The sequence below is a fragment of the Alexandromys fortis genome, unplaced genomic scaffold (assembly GCF_014885135.2).
Source record: "Alexandromys fortis isolate MF-2015 unplaced genomic scaffold, M_Fortis_MF-2015_v1.1 scaffold_7, whole genome shotgun sequence".
In the NCBI taxonomy this organism is placed as follows: Eukaryota; Metazoa; Chordata; class Mammalia; order Rodentia; family Cricetidae; genus Alexandromys; species Alexandromys fortis.
The window spans coordinates 22,125,022-22,148,234 of record NW_026067920.1 but is presented as its reverse complement, the minus strand read 5'-3'; the positions used below and the strand labels follow the sequence as shown (position 1 = coordinate 22,148,234).

The following is a 23,213-nucleotide window of genomic DNA, read 5'->3' as shown; positions in this document are numbered from 1 at the left end:
GAGGAAGGAAGGAAGGAAGGAAGGAAGGAAGGAAGGAAGGAAGGAAGGAAGGAAGGAAGGAAGGAAGGAAGGAGTGAATCACTAAAGTCCACACTTTGCCTACCCACCTCTGGTTGCACATGCAGTGACCCAGCAGGAGGTCTGCACAAGCACCAGAGACTCAGGAGAGCTGCCAAGAAATCACATTGCTATCAAGTCCCATTAGAATCTGCAATTTGGGTACAAATGAAAGAAATGCATGAAAAAAAAAAAGCAACTCAGACAGAAGAGTATTGAAAGTTCCCTGTTCAATCTAACAGAAGAATATGAATTTGAGAAACCGCCACAGTCAGTGCTATCTGCAAAGCAATGGAAGAGTTTAATGAGAACACAACAAAACATCTTCACAGAGAAGCCCCTTGGCATCACACCCCCCCATGGTGGAGGAAGTGGCATGCCCACAATCCTACCTCCAGCTGTTGTTATTGGTGGTGCTGCTAATGGTAGCCATCCTGCAGAGTGTTCTCTTTAAAGTTTGCAGTTATGCCAGACTGTCCTCAGAAGCGCTGAGTGGTGCATACAGCAGAAAGGGGCCTTTCCCTCTCACCTCTGGCCTCAACTAGACCACATCTCCCTTTGTTATTCAATTTAAGATACTGTTGTGCTGGGATGAAAGGCGTGCGCCACCACCACCCGGCAAGGAACAGAATCTTAAAATCCAGACTCAGCATAGGTCACACTTGTGTTCGAATCTCAGCTCAGCTACTTCCTCACCACTTAAGACTGACAGTTATCCCGAGTAGCTCATATTCACTTTATATTTTAGATATCTACTTATCCACTAGAATGAGAATAACCATATCTTATATAGTCCCTTTGGCACCCACCATGGAACCTTTATGGCTCAATAAATATTAGTAAACTTCCTACTCAATAAATGGCTTACAATCTTCTGAATGTGCTTCATACCAACCATGCACTTCCCTACTACATCGGGTGTTGACTTGTGCTGTTTAGAAGTATAACTCCGCGTTACGCAGAAGTTAATATTCATTAACAAATAACAACACAGCCTCATATAGGAAGCAAAGTACTCAGGATATTTCACCAGTGCCTACCTTGGCATATTTCTGTTATTCGTGCATAATTCATTTGGAAAATTTGAATTGTCAATAGCAGAGAAACTGTTTTAATGAATGAGAAAAGCTGACTTTAAAATTATATTTAAAAATGTAAAGAAGAGATTGGAAAGTACTTAGACTCGGAGCCTAACACTTAACAAGAAGTGCACGGACAGTAAATGTTAGCTGAACCTGCTATTGGTCCCAGGGGTTGTAAGTATGCTATTACAAGCAATTACTTATTGTGTTTGCAAGTCCCCGGTGGTAATAATTAGTCTACCTGTTGACAAAGTATGTCTCCTGCCCCACTGTTAATGTAGGCAATTGATTTGCACACGGTTGTAATTACCATCACTGATGGTGTCTGAGATGAGCTTCCCCACCAGGCTTCTGTCAATCACCACTCTCTCCAGCTGAGGCCCGGAAAGGCTTAGGGACACCAGCACACCTGAACCAAAGAGGAGCTAAAACCAGGTAAGGGTGGGGAGAGAAGAAGATATGCTGAAAATTAGAATCTCTTAAAAATATCTTTCTAATCATACAACTCACATATTTTCACAAGCATTCAAGCCATGAAATTACAGTTTTCCGTCCCAGAAAATCAGTGGAGGCATTGTGAGGAAGAGACGGGGGCAGCTAAGTGCTGCGGTGCACTCGGTGCCTGAGGAAAGTGTCTGCAGAAATGCAATGTGGTCTGCGTTTATCAGACACCCGATCTTCTAAATGCTTACGAAATGGCCATGCAGAAAGAACGGCTCTGCTGTGTACTCAGGAAATGAAGACTGTTGCATTCAAACACCGAAAGGTTCGTGTTTACATCAAAGCTTAGACTGTTTCTGGAGGTTGGACCCCCAGCACTGCTCACTGACTCCATAAAGTCACGACTGCAGTATAAACAGCAAAGTTGGAACTTAAGCCCAATTCACTGCCCCAAACGAAAATTTTAACTAAAATCATTAAAAGAAATATAAAATAAGGCAATTAGGTAAAATGCTAAAAAATTTAAAGTCATATGTAATAGACACCATCAATAATTTCACAAGGGAAAACAAAGCTAGCAAAGCCTTTGGCCTTCCAGGGCCAGTGTCCAGCAGCTGTTGAGAGAAGGAGGCTGGATGAACCGTAGGAATTTTACAGCACTCCTTTCCATCTGGAGCAGCGTAATTCATTCATCTCCAAATGCTGAAAACTTCTGAAAGGACTCTGCATATGTGTGTGTGCTTGTTATCTATGGGATTTTGAAATATCAACATTGGAAGAAATTGTTTCACCTTCAAGGCAACAGACTCAAAGCTGATGAATCATGGAATAGCATATGGCATAAGAAGAAAAAAACCAATTGTTAGTAAACTAATCACCAACACGCCAGCCAAGCTCAAAGACAACCATGACTTAAACAACACGGGGAATCCCCCGCCCACCTAGGCATCATGTCCCAGCTAGTGACGAGATTCTCTGTTAAGACAAATTTGGACATGTGTGAAAGATGAGCAGCGCGGGGGACCAGAGTCCTTAGGGGAGGGGGGGACCACAGTTGCCTCCTACTGGAATCTCTGTCCCAGACTTATAGACTGCTCTGCAGAGCCACAGCAGCGCATGGGAAGAATACTCATCTTTAGGAGTCTGGGAAAGAAAAGAAGGCATAGCTGTTCCAAGAGTTACAAAATACTTCAGAATTGAATTAACCTCCACTGAATTAATTCGTCCTTACTACATATCTTGATAACAAACGATTCACTATTTCTATGGGAATTTAACAGCACGTGGTCTTTGCTCCCCGAATTTTCCCTTCTCAGACATTCAGAAAGACATGACGTGAGGCCCAATTTTCCTATCTGTTTCTTTCCTTTCAAGTCTGTTCAAGACATCACTAAATTATGTCCTCTTCTATTTATTTTTCTTAATAAAAAATTTATACCTATTTTGCTAAGCATGCCTTCTCTTAGACACGGACGGCTGGTGACTGATGACACTGTCTTGGCCACATTTATCTTCGTACCTCCAGTGCTAGGCACACAGCAAGCACTCAGGAAACATGTGGAGAAAACTTATACCTAACTCATCATCATAGGAGATAATCCCACTTAGAGGAAACTTAACCGAACCTTCCATTTTCACATGGTACAGGGACCGCTGCGATCTGTCCGTAACCATACACCTTGGCTGGGGAGGGAGCTCAGCTGGCAGTGTACTTGCCTAGTAGGCAGGAAGGCCTGAGGTACTGAAATTCTTTTAATTAATTTTATTTATTTTGTGATGCCTATGTATATTCACATGCTAGTTGTACGCACTGCCACAGCCTGCAAGTGAAGACCAGAGAAGAACTTGTAGATCTGAGTGCTGTCCTTCCTCCATCATATGGGTCACAGAAACCAAAGATGCTCTGTAGGCTTTTGGGAGAAACCTTTACTAGTTGAACTATCTTACCAGCCCAAAAGTTCTGAGTTCTTTATCAGGCATGGAATAAACTAGGCATGGTGGTGCAAGCCTGCAATCAGTGTGTGCAAGGTAGAAACAGGAGAATCAGAAGTTCAAGGACATCCTTGGCTATACAGTTAATTGAAGGCCAGTTTGGACTGCTTGATGCCCGACCCTATTTCTAAGAAACCAAAATGAACAAAACAAAATACATGCAACATAAAACTGAGTACCACCAGTGACCAGAGGCTCACTACGTCTCTGATGGCTACCTTAACTGGGACAGCTCCAGTTGATTTAAACACATGAAAGGACATTCTTTTATCTATTTAACAAAACATGAATGTTGGTTACATGACATGCCTGCAACTAAATTTAGTAGCTCAAAAATGAACCAAATACAATCCTTAAAAGTAGTTAAACAGCCAATAGAAGTGATATGAGCAAGTGTAATAAAGTTGCGGCACCAAACCTATTATGCAGTTTGAATATACGTGGGCAACTGACTAAGGGGTAAGTCTAGGACTGGAGGTTAAAGCCACAGCTGCCTTCTTAGAGCTTCAACCTCAGCCTCAGTTTTCTCCAGTTGCACGGCTGCGTGCATCAAAAGAACAGCACAACGGTTAGAGCAGGATGCTGAAAGCAATGGTGGCCAGTTGTGTGACTCTGAGTTACTTAATATCTCTGTGTCTTCACTTCCTCATCTCAAAGAAGACATGATACTATCTTCCTCAAGGATGAGGGTTAAGCAACTTTATTAACAAAATTTGTAATAACGCCTGGCACAGTGTTTGCGATGATTACTGCTATCCAACCATTCTATGAGTTCTCAGCATACTGCTTACCATCTCTGAAGTCATTGTTTTGTCTTAATAAAAACTTAGCACCCATGCTGGACTCAGAATTGGACATGAAACACTGGCCTCCAGGGGCCTGAGGTTTGACTTTTATTTACTAATGCTGTGTGGACATGACGTGTGTGTTCATGTCCTATGACGCACATCCCATGGGGCAGGCTTGGCCTTTAGAGGACAACTCTTGGGAGCTGGTTCTCTTCCTCTGCCCTGGATTCCAAGAATCAGACTGGAGCCAATAGGCTTCTGTGGCCAGAGCTTTTACCCAGTGAGCCATGGCATCAGCACTCCAGGTGCATTCTAATCAGAAGAAGGACAATCTTTTGACACTTTCCCAGTCTGCAATGATTTCATAAGGGCATTTACCTTCAAGCTTCAGAACTTTGGAACTAAATTTGCCCAACTTTCTCATTTCTTTCTCTGTATTTTCTGCTATCACCATCATTACCATGAAAGAATCACCCTCTCTGAACACAAGCTGCTCTCCAGTATATGAACCATGCTATGCTATAAAATTCATTTCAAAAGGCTGTTTTTGTGGAAGAGAAGAAAAATGAAACTTAGGGGAATAGGTGCAAGAGGCAACTGATACTGGAGAAGATTCAAAAGTCAGAGTGTTACAGAGCAGAGGGACGTGTGCAGAGATCACACAAACTGCACATGGAGATAGTAGCAGTGATTTCTGCTCTTGAGTACGCCATTAGGCTTTTCACATACTTACTCATTCAGCCCACACATATATATCCAGTGTATTAAATGAGCTAGGCACTGTTCTGAGGACTCAACTACATCAGTGAACAAAGAAGCAATGCCTTGGTTTTCGCTATCCTCGTGGAGGTTGCATTTGAATGTGGATGTAGATAATAACAAATATAGTTCAAATATAATAGCAGTCAGTGCTAAGCTGTATGGAGGAAAAGCATAGCAAGCTGGAGATTCTAGGAGGATGCTGCTTTGAGCATGAGGAATAATAAACAAGAGGACCTTGATGAGGAAATGCCATGTGAGCACAGATCCAAAGAAAGGGAAGGGACAGCCTACGTAGGACCAGGAGAAGTGGAATCTAAAGCAGAGGAACAACAGCACAAACTCTGCAGCAGACCATGCCATGACTGACTAGGGAAAACTGGCCCAGGGACCAAGGGGAGCAAGAGGCAAGGGCCCTCACAGACAATAGTGTGCAGAGGGGGTCAAGGGCCAGCTTACACTGGAACTTGATAATGAGAAGACATTACATTTTGGCAGAAACCTGTATTAGATAAGGGAGGGGCAAAAACATGCAATCCATTAGGAAATCCTTCCAGCCACCCCAAGAGAAGACAAGGACTTGAACCAGAACAGCCATACTAGAGAAAATGATGTGGACAGTCTGAAGACAGACTTACTTGACAGACAACTTACTGACAGCCTGTGGACTGCGCACTGCCAAGGATAGCTACGTATGTGACCCAACCCAAGTGCTAAGCGTACTTAAAACATCCTGGGATTTCTTCATTATCTATTTTTGAAAACTCAACTGTGTGGTACTTGAACATGACTGTAGACAGCATTGTATCTCAATGTCAAAAGGTTGGATATGCCTGTAAGAGTAACCACTAGCATTTGCTGAAGGGTTGAATATGACATGTCTTGCTTAAGCAACATGGTTTACTGAGGTAAGGAACAATAGAGGCAAAATTTAGACTATATAGCATCAGAAGTATGGTTTTCAACAAGTTAACTCACTACAGAATTACAAGTGAAGATAACCTTGCAAAAAGTAGAAATGGAGTCATCAACAATATTAAAGTCAAACACAGAAACAGATGAACGCTCTTTACAATTTAATAGAAAGAGAGAGATCTAAAGCCTGAGCTCAGGGGCTCTAGTGGTCAGTGGGCTAGATGTGTGACACTTGTGTCTCTCTCTGCAGGAGACAACACTGTATTTTCTACAGGAGGAGACTGAATGATCCTTTTTTCCCTTAAAAATTCAGTTACGCCTCTTAGTGAAAAGAGGTTTGGGTACCTATTAAAATCAAGGTGTGTCTGCCAGTTTTGATTATTTAAGTGTCCTTGACTAAAGCCATCCCTGATATCAGCTTTTGGGAATATGAATATACAAATTAATTAATAAACTAACCAGTACATTTTCTGAGAGCCCGTTGGGGAATATCAGTTTTACAACTAGTAGTGACAAAGAAAATCCTGGATGTGGTGCAGGAGATAACTAAAGGTTAAAAAATAAAAAAGTCTGAAACTTAGGGGGGAAAAATCTATCTAAAACAAAAGATTCACTCACACCTTTGCCTTTCTCACCAAACACGTGCATATTTTAGTACTCCAAGGTGGAGAAAGCCTTGGTATGACTTGGTACGACAAGAAGGAAAAAGCATTCTAAGGTTCTGCTCCGTGGCAAGGTGTAAGAATGTTCAGAAAGCTCAAAAAAAAAAAAAAAAATGAGAGAGCAGTCCAAGGAACAAAGTAGGCTTCTGAGAGCAGCTGGGGAGACAAGTCTGGCCCCAGCCCAGCCCAGCCCCAGCCCAGCCCCAGCCCAGCCCCAGCCCCATTTGAACAGCTCCCTGCAGCCGGAGACACTGAGCAGTGCCAGGGTCTTTCCTCTTCAAACAGGACAGACACATCTTCACTACCCTGCTCTGCTGCCTTTATCATTTCCTCTCTGTTGTCTTCAATAAGCTCAGGGATTTTGTTGTTGTTTATTTTGTTTTAAGAAACTCAGAAGTGATTCTAGAGTTGTTCAGGTGGCTCTTCAAATTGGTCTCATCTAACTGTGGCGGTCTGGACCGAACACCGTATTGAAAGTAAAAAACACTTAAGGAAAAAAAACATTATATCTATCTGATCTAGCACTGATCAAAACATAGAAACAACAAAACAATATGTTTAATTTATTTGACAGGTCTAACCCTATGTGAAGGCCTCCTGTATACATACAGAGGTAGACACATGGAGACAGGGTGGTGGATAAGGCAGCATACATTGATTATATGTGTATAGAATACAGAGTATCTTAGAGGAAAATGGAGGCTTTAGTTAGCATAGCTAAGTGACTAGAAGAGGTGGATTAAATCCACAACCCATAAAGACAACTACTACATGGCTGGAGACATGGTTAAAGAGGTATATATTCTTACTGCATGAGCATGAAGGTCTGGGTTCAGATGCCCAGGAATCTCAGAGAGACCAGGTGTGGCAGTGCACCTGGACTCAAGTATTAACTGGTTCAAGTAACCGTGCACAAGCTACTCCATATTATCAACCCAAAGAACTTCACTGAGTTCAATATTCTTACTGGGTAAGGGTACTGCCCTGAGTCCATGTGATTATTATCATATCTGAGTAAATACGAAAGGGGAAGGTAGGCAGGGTCAATATGAAAAATCAACAATTGTTGATAAGTCTTCCATAATGGTCATGCATCCAAAACAGACGGCATGAGACACGAGGCCTATGGAAACAACTGAGCTAAGCACCACAGCCCACAGGGGCAACCCTCAGAGTAGTCTAGGGAAAAGAGCACCACAACAAAGTCTAATACAGCCCACTCAGGGAATCTGCAGTAAAGACCAGGGTCACTGTTTATCACGTTGCCTGTGCTTTCTGAAATCTATACCTTCATTCAGCAGAGAACCCATGCCTGATTGATCCACTGAAGTACAAAGACGAAGGTGAATTGGCTAAGATAGTGGTTCTCAACCTTCCTCATGTTATGGTGACCCCAGCCATAAAATCATCTCGTTGTTACTTCATAACTGTAATTTTGCTACTGTTATAAATTGTAATGTAAATATCTGATAATGTAAGATGTCTGATATGTGACCCAAAGGGGTCATGACCCCCAGGTTGAAAACTCCTGGGCTAAGATGAGGGTGAAAAGTCGAGTCATTATACAGAATTACTTCAGGACAAGAAAAGACAGGGAGAAGTCTTCGTCTTGATAGAGAAGTGTTAACAAAGTTTCTCCAAAGACCTATGTATATTGTTCAACATGGGGAACAAATTCATGTCAAAAGATGTATCTTTCTGTTTTTCTACTTAAGTTTAAGAACTATCGTTTTATTATTTTTACTATAAAACAGAAGATACTACACTTTAATCCTATGTATTTCAAAATAAAAAAACTGACTATTCCTAGAACATATTCAGGTGGTCAAATTCACAAAAAGAATAAAATAAGGGAATTTTTATATTGCCAGTTGTTTTAAAATCTAAAGGGATAGAAAATTAACAGTAGACATATATAGCACATCGGCATATTTTATCATTTACAGAAGCCTGCGTACATGCTATAAAGAACAATAAGTGCTGGAATATCATGTTCAGAACAAGCACGCAACTTAAGAAGAATACAATATGGCTAACTCACTAATTCCCAACCAGATGAGGATAGCCACCAACTACAGAGCTTATAATTAGTAAAAGCAGAGACAAGGCAGGTCCACTGGTAACAGTTCTACACCCTGTCTACCAAAGAGCATACTCAGTAATATCCTCAATTCCTATTCTTCAGTTAACCTTTCTGAACACCTCATGTTTGCTTTTCTTCACCCTAAGCCAATAGTTTTCAAGTGGGGTGATTTGGGACACCAGCCAGCAATGTCTGGTGACACTGTCTGTGGTGATCACCTGTCTTAGTTAGGGTTACTGCTGCTGTGATAAACACCACGACCAAAGAAACCTGGGGGAGTTTATTCAGCTTATGCGTCCAAATCACAGTCCGTCATCAGGTACTCAAGCAGGGAACGGCAGGGAACGGCAGGGAACGGACCTACACGCAGGAGCCGAGGCAGAAGATATAAGGGAGTGCTGTCTTCTGGTTTGCTCCTCATGGCTGGCTCAGCCTGCTATCTTACAGAACCCAGGACCACCAGCTCAGGGATGGCACCATCCATAATGGGCTAGGCCCTCCCCCATCAATCACTAATTGAGAAAATGCGCTACAGCCTACAGCTGGATCTTATGGAGTAGTTTTCTCAACTGAGGCTTCCTCCTCTCTGATGACTCCAGCTTGTGTCAAGCTGACCTGAAACAAGTCAATACATTGCCTCTCTCTCTTAGTCACAGAGCCTTACCTGCAAACAGCGCCTGGAAATGAGCGGCTGTGGAGGCCAAGGTTTTCCTACATCACCACCAAGCAGATCTGGCAGCTCCTTTAATACTAACCAACATTTTTCTCACACAAAGAAAGCCGGGAAGCTGCCCTCTGTTGTGAACAAGGACCTGATCACATGGAGTTGTGGGCAGTGCACACTGCAGACATAGAGCCTGCAGGAGATCTGCTTCCTGTTTCCCTCACAAGGTTCAGTGCTACAATGACTACTGCCAGCTGTTAAGACAGAAGGAGCCCCAGGGCAAATGATGGAGTTACTGTAGCGTGTGCTAGAAAGATCCTGTTAGGACACCTCTGTTTTCACTCCAATTTCTTGCACAATAATCAGTCTTATCTATAATTTAGCCTCTTGAGCAATTCATCCATCAGGTGGGAATGCCCCAGGCACATAAGCCATGTCTATGACTCCAGATATATCTCAGACTGTAAACTGATAAACCGCCACTGCAGTTAATAATAAATCAGTTGCTTCTGAGCTTGGCTATTGTGAATGTTGTTATTACACGAAAACAAATAGAGATAACATAAGATACAGATAAGTTTAATTAATCAGAGTATTTCTGCCCACATGCAGGATACATTGTAGAAGAGGGAATGAAGTTTCCAAAGCTACAGATGTATACAAGCAGCACCATTCCATTTCACTCTGGGGAGAAACGAGCAGACTATGTGTCCATAGAGCACTCTTGAGCAGGACAAGCACCAAAGACTGTCAGGAAGAGCACCAAAACTGTTGATAGTTGACGTCACAGAGATAAAACTGGGTGCTGGATGGCAAGAAATAAATTTAAGCTCTTGCTTTAGGCATCTCAAAAATGACTGTTATCCCTGGCCAGGGTGCAGAACCACTGCTGGTGGTTCGGTAGGATGCTGCAGTCACCATATAAACAACTCAGCAGCTCCTCAGATGGCAGGTGTGGCAGCAGATCATATAATCCAGGCTTGTAGAAAGCCAGGCCAGAAGCACTGCCGTGAATTATATACTAGAAGCTAGCCTGAGCTACAAAGTAAGATCCTGTCTCAATAAAACAGCAAAACAAAAGTTAACCAGCTACCGTATAATACAAAATACTGCTACTGGGTGGAGAGCCAGGAGAACTGACAAGAGTGATGAAATACAAACACAAAATGTCCTTAGCATTATTTACTATAGCCAAACAGTAGAAACACCACACCGCAGAAGGGATAAGTTGAATGTATATATTTAACCAATGGAATATTATTCAGCTATAAGACTGGAGTTCTGATAACATAGATGACCCCTGAACATTATCCTAGGAAACTAGTCTTCGTAAGGCTATACAGTACTAGCCTGGGCTTTGTGGCTGGACCCTAGCTCCACAGAATAAAAACCAAACAAACCAAGCACTCATATAAGAAGGTCAGGCTTGGTGACTCAGACTTATCAGTTGGAACAAAGGTAAAACATAAAGATCAGAAATTCAAGACCTGCCTGAGCTACAGAATGAGTCCACAGCCAGCAACTCAGTGTGAGCTACCTCAAAATCAAAAAGAAAAAAGACATCAGACCTTTATCTTAGGACTTGGGAGGCAGAAACAGGCAGATCTTGGAGTTTGAGACCACTGTAATCTACAAGCACATTCCAGGACAGCCTTAGGTTCAATCTCTAGTAATGCAAAAATTAAACAAATTTTTAAAGTAAAAAATAAATAAATAAAATGACTTTTAAAAAACTTTGGGTATTTTCCTATAGAATTTTCCTAAAATAAACAAGAAGCTTCTAAAATATATTCTCACAAATATGCTTCCTATGCTCTGGTTGTAAAGAAACAGCAGGAGAGTGTTTCTGAAGAATCAGAATACTGAAAATCCTCAGATCCATGCATCACTAAAAGGATCAAAGAGAACCAGAGAATGAGTTGCTCTGTGATCTATTTTAATAGATAGTAACACAATCTATTTTCCATGAGAGAACTCAGATTATTCATCTATATATAATTAATTGCCTTATTTGCTAAAAAAGACCACCATTAACAAAAGTATAACCAAGCACTGGATTAGTAAGCCCCTATAACAAATAAGGAGGTACTTGACACATTGGAAACAGCGGTTTCAGTATTCAACCTAGTTCTCCTGAGAGCAAGGGACTCCCAGGTGCCATCTACTTCTTGAGTGTGGAGAGTCACTGTAAATGTCTTATATACAATAATATTTTATGAAAAATACAATTATAGAAGTCTGGAGAGATGTCTTAGTGCAGAAAGTGGTTACTGAGCAAACACAGGGACCAGTGTTCAGCTCTCCAGTATCCTCATAAAAGCTGGGTAGGCTTATCAGCCACCTATAATCCCAGGGCTTAGGAGACACAGAAGGGGTTCCCTAGGGCAAGGTTCAGCAGAATCTGAAAGTTCAGGGAGAACCCCTGCCTCTGTGACTAAAGGATGTCCAAGGAAGACATCAACCTCTGGCCTCTACATGAGCGCGCACACACAGACACTCACACATGTGCAATGCATATGCATACACGCAAGTCATATAAAGAAGTATAGCCGCAACTGCTTTCATTCCACGATTATTTGGTAAGCCTGTCATCTACTAGCTTAATAGTTATCTTTATTTTTAAAACAATGAAAATAAGAAGCATAAATCAGAACTCTGAAAAGGTATTAAATATATTTCCTCTATCAGTTACATGGTCATATAAAATTGCTGAGGACTGGAGTGACTGCACCTTTATTTCTGGCTAATGTAATTCAACCTGGGTATTACTAGTACAAACAAAAGTGTGTAAAGTACCACATGTTTTTACATCTTGGAAAAAAACTGAAAGAAATCAAGCCAAAATGACAGTAGCAAAAACCTAGCACAGAATCCAAATATAATGGACTGGAAGTCTTCTGATGATCACAGAAGGACAGCCTGAACGCTCCCTCCCACCGTTTCCAAATTGAGAAGTTTCGTGTTTATTTTACTTTTCAAAACCTAGGGGAATCGACAGCACACAAACTATTCCATGTTTTATACATACTTCCTACTAACAGTAACAATTTATGAGAAAAATCAGAGTCTTGAGCCAGCTTGTTGTATAGGACTTGCCAATGCTTCTGAACCATTGTTAAATGTGAATGCCAAGAAGGGGACAGAAATTGCAAACTTCTCTGGAAAAATTTGAAGCTGAGAAGAATTAACAAAAGAATGAAATGTTTACAGAAAAAGGAAATGTCATTTGATAGCATGAAGACACATTATAAAGCACAAAATTTGTGCTGTACTCACATTCTATAAAAAGAACTCATATTTTACTATATTCCCAAGTTTAAGTAATTAATTTATCAGTTGAGTATCACAGTTCATCACACACTGGATTAAAGCTGTTAATTACAATATAAATTTTTTTCTACTTTTTATGAGAAGGAATAATACCCCCCCCCCCCCCCGAGGAATACTATACATAAAAGTCAGCCTACCTAAACACTACTCAGGCAAAATGCTACATGTGGGAGAACACGTACACAGACAAATACTTTTGTTTTGTATATTTGTGTACATATTTGTTGAGGATGGGGATGGGGATGTGTACCTGTACATGCATTTATACATGCCCAGAACCCAATGAGGGTACCCTCCTCAATTATGTTCTACCATATTTTGAAATTTTTAACATTTATTTATTTACAAAAAGGGGAAAGAAATATGAATATACTTGTGTCATGGTACACATGTACAAATTAGGTCAGAAAAAAAACTTGTAGGATTCATTTTTTTTCTTCTACTGTGTGGGGCTCAGGAATCGAACTGAAGTCATCACGCTTGGTAGCAAGTCCCCTTATTCCCTGAGCTCGAGTCCTCCGCCTTGTATTTTGAAATAGGGTCTCATTGAATCTGGAGCCCACCAATCTGGCTGGGCTGGCTGGCTGGCAAGCTCTAAGGGTGTTCTTGTCAGTTACAAGAGAGATATAGGCTATTACAGATCCAAAGAATGGGATAGGCAGCTACCATAGCACCCAGCTTTTTCACATGAGTGCTGGTAATGAAACTCAGGTTTCAGGTTTGTACAACAAGCATTCACCAAATAAACCATTTCCTCAGCTCCTACGTATTTTTTATTTTAGTATGAACTTTTCTAAGTGTATCACAAGTTTTGTCATCCTACGATTCCTCTCACACCTGTTGCTGCCACTATAGCACAGCGACATGGGAGTTTACTCTGGAAACCTGGCTTCCAGGGCACATGTGCCTTGCTCTGTGCCATCTCTCTGGCTACTTCATGTCAGTGTCCCTTCTTCATCCCCTCCCTTTCCCCCATCTACTCAGTCTTTAAGTTCTGGTGAACCCCAAGGCTCTGAACACAGTCACTCCCTGGTCATCAACAATTTCTCAGCTTTCCTACTATCTGTGCAGAGGCATTAAAGCTCAAATATCCCCCTGAACTACAACACTTGATCTATTTGACTTCCACACTTGTTTATCTGATGGACAATTCAAATAGAGCATGTTCAAAACCATCCTGACATTTCCCTCATTCTGCGCCTGATACTTTCCACCTCACTAAACAGAAACGATTCTCCCAGATGCTCTGAAATTTCTTCAGTGACCTCTCATTTGGCTCCATCAGAAAATGTGGATGGCTCAACACTTAAAACAGACACAGATGTGGCCATTTCTCACCCTCCACTGCTGCCGCCCAGTCAAACCACGTCAGGCTGTGCTCTGGACTATGACGATGGACTACGAGTGGAAACTGAGCTGCTTCCCACCTCACTCCCCTGCATCTGTTCCCACCATCGGAGCTACAGTGATCCATCTAAGAAATAAACCAGATCACACCACCTTCCGCCCAAAACCTTTCAAGAGTTTGCCTTCTGAAGAGACAGGGCCAAGGCCCTTTGGTGTCCAGGAAAGTGTGATATAATACTGTCTCATTTCCTCTTTCTTCAGTCCTGGCCCAGTGCACTCCCTTCATTCCTTAGTATTTTCTTGGTTTTTTTTTTTTTTTTTTTTTTTTTTTTTTTTTTGGTCATTTTTCAAAACAGGGTTTCACTATGTGGCCCTGACAGTCCTCAAACTCTGTATAGATCAAGATGGCCAAGAACCCATAGAAATACACGGGCTTCTGCCTCCCGAGTGCTGGGATCAAAGGTGTGTGCCACTCTGCCAATGCCTTTGGTATTTTCTAAACATGCCAAGTGTAATCCCATCTCATCATCTTAACCCCACAGTTGTGTGCCTAGAACCTTCTCCTTCTGTGAGGCTTGCTACCCCACTTGGTTTACAGCATTCTCATGGCACATTCTGAGCCATTTCCTGGACACTGTGTCCCTACCAGCCAGACCTCCTCTCTCGCTCTATCTTTCTCCGACAGTTCTGTCTTCTGACACACGCCTTCCCTGTCATCTATAAGCAGAAGAAAGACGTATTCACTGACTTTGTCCTTTTGTTTCCTGCTGGCCTCAGCAGCCCAGGAGTGGCTACTGCCTCTTCTGCCATCATGTCTCACATTCAGACTACAAGAGCAGAAATGTTATATCCCAGTTGTGTCTGTCCCTTTAACATATTTTCTTGGAAAACACACCAAGTCAGAAGTGTTTCATATTTCCAACTATAACTGTAAGAACATAGAAGTTTCTATAGCTATACTAACATTAGGGTCTGTTTAAAAAAATAAAATAAAAGAGTAACACTATAGGAGAAGCAACTAGCAAGAGCTTTAATGTCGTATTTCTTGACTTAGCTCTATTATTATGAACAGAACTTAGATTTTTATGTCTTTGGATTATAATTATTATTCTCTTGCATAAGCTTACAGGGAGACAGTGGGTACATCCCTTTATGGCCTTGAGAAAAGGTCTCTTATGGAACCAGAAGCTATGCTGCCAGGTCAGGAGTGCCATAGATGGACATCGCCCTCCTCACAACCCTGAATGCTGGAGCTACAAGGATGCACAACCATGCTTGTCTTTTTATATGGCTTCTGGGGATGTGAGCTCAGGTCCTCGTGCTTGCACAGCAAGCGCTCAGACCAGTGGAGCCATCTCCCAGGTCCCTGCTTCATCCCTGTCATCTGCAAGATTCCCTACTTCTCAGAGCTCGTGAATTCTAGTTATGCCGTTGACTTAGGGCAGCCTATCTTTCCGTTACTTCCTTTGACAACTGCATATCAGGGAAACCATTTTAAGAGGTAAGAAGTCTAAAAGCGTTGTTTAAGTGACAACTGAGAATTCTACTTATAGAACAGAAGAGCATTTGGGACTTCAAGGCACCAAGCATAAGGAGTTGAAATGAGGTAGCTACCTGGAAAATGGAATTCTAGTTGTTTAAACACTGTGTCGTTCCAAACTGGAGATTCTGAGAAGGTGGCAAATCAGAAAGAGCCCCTATAAAACTAAGATTTCGGGTAAAAGAAATTCAAGATTAAAAAAATGACCAATAGAGAAATATGGAAAATAACTACAGAAAGAAGAAACAAGTCTAAGTGGGATTATTTTTTTCCACTAAGAAGCCAGGTTTGTACAAAGACACATGGGGTGAGCATGCAGCAGGATCTACCAGGGAAGTGCCCTGACTTGCTCCAAACTCCAGGCACACCGAGACAACCCAGAAGAGAGAAGTCACCCTGCTGCTGAAGCCTAAATCAGAAGTTGAACTCAAGAGCCACAACAAGCAGCAGATACACACTAGAAAGGGGTAGGAAATGTGAAACAAAAAGCTCTCATAACCACCCACACCCCGCTGGATGAGCAGAGGGTAGCACCGTAGCAACTCATGGCACAGCTGCAGAGGAGGGTCAAAGATCGGAAACTCACCCTATCCCCACCCATGCTACTGCCCTGTGGAGCAAGGGATCCATCAAAAAGCCCTGGAAGAACATGGCTGAACACAGAGGCTGCTGCAGCATCCTGATGGGATCTTCAGACTCCAAGGATGCCAGACTGGAGAAAGCATAGTGTTCCGGGAGAATCTAATGCTGGGAGAATCTCAACACACCACTCAGGCCATGTAGGAAGACGGTGATGGAATTCATCACACCATCCTGACACAGACTGTTCGTGTTGAAATGAGTGTGGGCACAGGACAGGAAACTAGAAAGCATGAGAGGGTTTGTGGTTTTGTTTTTATAAGAAGCCACAGGAAGAGGGTGCAGAGGGAAGAGGGCACCTGTGGTATTAATACGAGGGGTATTAAGGAAGGGGATATTAAGCACATGGGTGCCGTGATGGGAAGCAGTTGTGGAGAAGGGGATCAAATAAAGCTATGTAGGAAAACGCCATGAGGAAACCTGCTTCCTTATGTGCTAATTTAAAATAATATGTGAAGAACAGGCTCACACAGGCACAAACCTTTGCATGTGTGTTGACAAAGAATGGGGCACATGGGAACAGGTGGGGTGATCCTGTCTCAGCCCCTGCAGCTTGTTCTCGGTGTATAATAAATGTAAATTTCTATTAAAAGTAAGGAATGTGTATCTTCCAGTTCTTGGGAATGTTCTTTCTTACCCAGTTCTGACTGGTTAGATAGTAGACCTTTTTTGTTAAATTCCATACCTGTTGTCAGCTATGGCTCATAATTAAAGGCTTCTTCCATTCAGTCCTATAGCCTGCGATACGTCAACTCTACTTTTGATACGTCTATTAATTTCTCTATTCATGCTGTTATACTTTTTTTTTTTTTCGAGACAGGGTTTCTCTGTAGCTTTACAGCCTGTCCTGGAACTAGCTCTTGTAGACCAGGTTGGCCTTGAACTCACAGAGATCTGCCTGCCTCTGCCTCCTGAGTGCTGGGACTAAAGAGGTACACCACCACTGCCTGGCCCCGTCATACTTTAAGTGGTTGACACCACGTGTTTCATTTGCATCTCTACTAGGGACTAAGTTTAGGGACTTGTACATGCAAGGCAAGCAGTCTCCCCCTAAGTTGGATCCCAGTCATAAATTTTCATAGTCTTCATTTGGAAGAATTACTTTTTCTCATTTTTATTTAGATTCATTTTTGCTTTTATTTATGTGAAAAAGTATGTGTCTCCAACTATGTGAGTGTCTCTCATATGTATGTAGGCACCATGGAGCCCAGAAGAAGGTAATGGATTCTCTGGAGCTGGAGTTACAGGCAGTTGTGAGTCACCTGATTTGGATTATAGGAATAAACTCAGGCCCTCAGGAAGAGCAGCAAGTGCTCTTAACCACTGTGCTATCTCCCCAGCCACTAACTGTTCTTTGTTTTTAAAAAAGAAGAATTCTATTATTTCAAGAATACAATCACTTCTCTTATCAAAGTGGGCATTAATTTTAATTTTGTAAATTTAGTTCTATTAATTGCATGCTGCCAATTCTTTGTTTTCTGTGTTTTAGTCTCAGACTTACAGTCTTCATACTTAGATTTTTTTCCAGTTGTATGGCTATCTATCTAGGTCTATTTACAAGCCATAAAAAAGGGTGGTTTGCATGGATAGACTTACTCAATTGAGCTTTACTATAAAAATGTTACTTCGCATATCTTACAAAATGTCAGTATTGATATGTTTGGCTTTGGGGAATGCAACCCATTTTTGCCCCAGACAAGGGCCAATACACAAAGTGCAGTCATAACCTCAGCAGCTAGACATGGAGGTTAAGGCAAGTGTCACTGTTCTGGGTGCATTCGCAATCCTCTCAGTTTTAGCCCCTGCGGTGATTTGAAGGAAACTGCTCCCCATAGGTGCGTATATTTGTCCCCAGTGGGAAGAACTATTTGGGAAGAAATAAGAGGTGTGGCCTTGCTGGAGGAGGTGTGTCACCATGGATGAGCTTTCAGATTCCGAAAGCCCACGCCATTCTCAGTTAGCTTTCTCTGTCTCTCTGCCTTGTGGCTGCTGCCTCAGCACATACGCTCTCAGCTACTGCTCCCGTGCCAGGCCTGCAGGCCTGCCGCCATGGCCCCTCCACGATGGTCGTGGATTCTACAACCCTCTGGAACCATGAGTCCCCAAAGTAAATTCTTTCTTTTATAAGTTGTCCTGGTTATGTTGTTTTGTCACGGCAATAAGTGACTAAGAGAGCCCTCACTTTTCTTTATTATGTAACATCCTGACTGTTTGGCTTCCTGCCTACAGAAAATTCATCTCTCTCATTTGCTGGTTATATAGCTCTCAGCACGGTCTCTTATTTTCTGTTTTACACTGTGATATCCTTGATGCTTTAGAAATCTGCATCTCCTTGGCTATCTATAACATAAATGTCTATCTCCTAAAGACACATTCTGTTGCAGTCACTGAATTCAGCAAAGCCTCTGGCTTGCGAAGTCATGTCCCATCAGCCACTTCATTTGTGCCGCCAGTGGGTACCTCTCATTATCACGGCCATCTTCTTTTCTTCATTCTCTTAGGTTGAAGCCTTTTAAAAAGTTTACTATAATTTAGTAAAAGTTTAAGAGAAAGTGAGAAAAGGACACAGTTTTAGTCAACTATGTTTAACTGGGAGACCAATGTGTGTCCCACATCTCACTATGCCTGAGGGTACATCTACATGACTATTATTCTATATTTATGCTCTACTGGGAAGGAGTACGGTGCGTGTGGCAACTGCAGACGGAAGCCAGAAAGCTACAATGCCTTAGTGTAAAGGCTGGCGATCTACTCACTGCACGATCACCACAGGTCCGTCTCCTCGTGGTTAAGTGGAGATAATACAAACAAGAAGCACATGCCTGGTCTCGGAAACAAAGAAACAAAAAATATAACACCCAATCTCATATTATTCTTTAATTTTTTGATTCTTTAATCATTTGTTTTCTTTTTCAAATATATATGAAATTCTTGTGACCCACAGTTAGTCTAGGTTCCAAGACAAGCGACTGCTAGGATTCAGGCATTATGCCGGCCTGCCCTGTCATCTGGTAGGAGTACCCAGGCTGTACCCTGGCCAGCCAGCCGATGGTCCTAGTTTGATGCAGGTGTAAAGGTTCCTTTAAGAGACAAGCTCCGCCCACTCCCTCCTCTCTCTTTCAGCCATTCTCTCTGAGGAGGCAGCTTTCTGTCTCCCTTTTCCCCTCTCTGTCTTTCTGTCACTCCTGTTCTCTCTTCCCTTCCCATTCCCTTTATGTCAAACTCTGCCTATATGGCTTATTTGTCTGTCCCTCACCTGCACAGCCATGGGACTGCCAAGGTCTCTCTTGTGCTGTTTTACAACAGTGACTGAGGAGTTTTACACCCTCCTACCAAGGCTCAGCCCTAAAGGGACACCTATTCACACCCTTTCTGAAGGGACATCTATTCACACCCTCCCTAAAGGGACACCTATTCACACCCTCCTCTCAAGGCTCCTGGACCACTGAGGAGCAGCAGGAAGCAGTAGACAGCAGTGAGGCAGCGTCTTTCATGGCAGAGGCACCACACACATGAACACAGAGGGGCAGTGACTTCATGCTGAAGGTCTGTGAAAGATCAAGCCAGACAAAATCTCAGCACGGAGGGAGGGAGAACACAAAGCCTCAACCCAGTAGAACTCCTGACTACTAGAGGCTGCTGGAGGAGAGTCGGCTCCTCTGGTGTGGTCCCTGAGAGGGCGCCATGCTCACAGCCCTACATTCAAGCACAGATGAGAAAAATGGTAGAGGAGACGGGAGATACGTTGATAGGTTTGACCAAAGGACATTATTTGCATGAATCAAATTCTAAAACAAAGGGGGCTGGAGAGATGGCTCAGCGGTTAAGAGCACTGACTGCTCTTCCAGAGGTCCTGAGTTCAATTCCCAGCAACCACATGGTGGCTCACAGTGAGAACTGGTGCCCTCTTCTGGCCTGCAATCATACATGGAAGGAATGTTGTATACATACTAAATAAATAATTTAAAAAAAATTCTAAAACAAAGGAAAAATCATGCCGTATTTTCATCAGCCACTAATCCACTAATCACAAAATATGAGTTTATCGCTGAGTTCTCACAAACACCCACCAGAAGCTTAATCACAGCACAGAGTCAAACCAGAGACGGTCCATTCATCTGACTTTTCTACAAAAACAAACTTTCCACAGTTCCTCATTATCCTGACTGCTGTTTCTTCCTCTTTTGCTGCTGGGTTTTTCTCCCTATCCACTAGACACTTATCGATTCTTGGTTTTTCTCCAATGGTATCTTCCGTCCTTCATAAAAGTACAAATTGGGTAGTTTTAACTTAGGCCTTTGGCTGTCTCCTCGAAAAAAAAAAAAAATCAAATCCAGATCTCCACTCCAGCTCCACATCTCCCATGATACCACAACTGGATGACCTCTGACCATTTCACATAAAACATGGGCAAGCTGAAATTTTTACACATCATTCTAAATTACTGGCTTTCAAAACTCTCTGTACCTTAGCCTTATTGTACACATCCTTTGAAAGGATTTCACTCCTGGTTTACTTTTTATCTTACTTGTCAGGTGCTGTAAGACTAAATCTTACATGGCAGCTCTCTGTTACAAAAGTAGTAACAGTGTTACAGGACACAGTATCAATATGTCATTGTAATATTCAAGTGTCTATTTAATGCAGCATTAAGCTGCCTGTCAAACCTTCAACCTTCCATCCTTCAACCACTTTTCCGCAAATGAGCCCACTTCCTCACTACTATGTAGATACCACCTACTTATCCCCTTTCCCGTCTCTTCAGGTTTACCAAATTTTATATTCCCATTTAGGTCTGGTAAAATTGTAACTTCTCTGTAATGTGTTCACCATTTCAGATTATACTGATGTTCCTACCATCTCTGGTTCCTACTGCTGTTTACAACATAGCACACATTAGTCTCTAGGTGACTTAACATTCTTCTCCCTTTCCACCTAAGCTACAGTACCTATGCCAAAGTGGCGGACAGTAAATACAATATGGTGGATTATGAGAAAATAAAATGCTATTGTTGATACTGATAACATTTTACTACTTTATGAAGAAATCAAGTTGATTTTACATATGATAAAAAGAAATATTAAGCTTACCCACATAAAAATAGTTACCATCCCTCAACAAAGATGCCTCTCTTTAAAGCAAATGGAGACCATCATGAAAACCCACAACTGAACAGAAAGCAGAGACCAAGAGACTGAAGGAGCCCAGCCCCAATGGATACATCTCTATCACAGCTCCTGCATCTGTGTCTCAGGGAACAGTGCAGAAAAGGATGCAGAAAGATTCTAAAATCAGAATATGAGGACGCTTGCTTGTAAAACAGTGTCTCCCAGAAATGGCTGCATAAAACAACGCTGAAATGACAACAACATCAATGGGCATGTTAACATGGAAAGGGGAGCAGTTCATGGGGTCCCACCGCTGGGCAACGAATGGCCCTGGAAAAAGGAAAATAAGCCTTTCATAGAGATGAGCCGCCATATTGGTTGTCCAGTGCAGAGTAGTTAGCCCTCAAACCATATACACAATAACAAAAATGGACTCAGCAAGTTCTATTTATATATTTGTGTACACACACACACACGTATGTATATATGCATGTATGTAAGTTTGTAACAACAATCAAATAAAAAGAAGGTATCAATGTGAAAGTGGGGGTAACACTGGAAGGTTTGAGAGAGGGTGGTTGGGAAGGCCTAGAGGGAGAAAAGGAGGAGGGAAAGCAATGAAATTATATTTTCATTAAAGGAGGGGGAGGGGAAGGAGGAGCAGAACATGAGGGAACAGGATGTTTGAGCTGGGGGAAGGACAGAGAGGGAGAGCGAGGATAGAGATATCTTGATTGTGGGAGTTATTATGGGGTTAGCAAGAAACCTGGCACTAGGGAAATTCTCAGGAATCCATAAGAGTGACCCCAGCTAATACCTAAGCAATACTGGAGAGGGTGCCTGAACTGGCCTTCCCCTGTAGTCAGATTGATGACTACGTTAATTGTCATCATAGAACCTTCATCCAGCAACTGATGGAAGCAGATACAGAGATCCACAGCTAAGCCCTGGGCCGAGTTTCTGGAGTCCAGTACAAGAGAGGGAGGAGTGATAATATGAGCAAAGGGTCATGACCATGATGGGGACACCCACAGAAACAGCTGACCTGAGCCATGAGAGCTCACTGACTCTGGACTGGGACAGCGGGGGGAACCCGCATAGGACTAAACTAGGCCCTGAATGTGGGTGACAGCTGTGTGGTTTGGGCAGTCTGTGGGGCACTGGCAGTGGAACCCCTAGTGCTTGAACTGGCATTTTGGAACCCATTCTTTTTGGAAGGATACCTTGCTCAGCCTAGATACAGGGAGGGCCTTGGTCCTGCCTCAAAGTTATGTGTCAGACTTTGTGGACTCCACTTGGGAAGCCTTATCCTCTCTGAGGAGTAGATGGGGGACTAAGGTGGAGGGGAGGGGGAAGGACTAGGAGGCAGGCGGATCTCTGTGAGTTCGAGGCCAGCCTGGTCTACAAGAGCTAGTTCCAGGGCTGTTACACAGAGAAATCTTGGTTTGTAAAACAAACAAAACAGAATTTAAAAATTAAAGAAAACAGAAGATAAAATTATGTAAAATCCATTAGAACTCCCCAAAGCAAATTCACTGGTTGTCAGGGACCAGCCTCAACAAAAATACCTCTTGTAGAGGCGTGGAGATTTAGAAATATAGTAAAGAATATGAAGACACGAATGAAAATAATAAAATGGAGAAACATATAGGATAGGATTGGGATGGAGTTCCAGTGAGTACTGAAATTCACCCACGTTTAATTTCCAACTGCTTAAAATATCCCTGACCCCAAAAGGCAGGAGTAAGACAAAAAAAAAAAAAAAAAAAAAAAAAAAAAAAAAAAAAAAAAAAAAAAAAGAAAAA

At 42.3% G+C, this 23,213-nt stretch overlaps 1 protein-coding gene across 1 annotated transcript in view; it reads right to left on the bottom strand.

Moving 5' to 3' along the window:
* Nucleotides 1-23,213, bottom strand: part of Wdpcp (WD repeat containing planar cell polarity effector) — a 275,150-nt gene that overhangs the window by 133,788 nt on the left and 118,149 nt on the right. Inside the window, exon 7 of the mRNA XM_050140767.1 lies at nt 1,450-1,564. Coding sequence (XP_049996724.1) covers nt 1,450-1,564 — 115 coding nt within the window. The remainder of the gene's footprint in view (nt 1-1,449; nt 1,565-23,213) is intronic.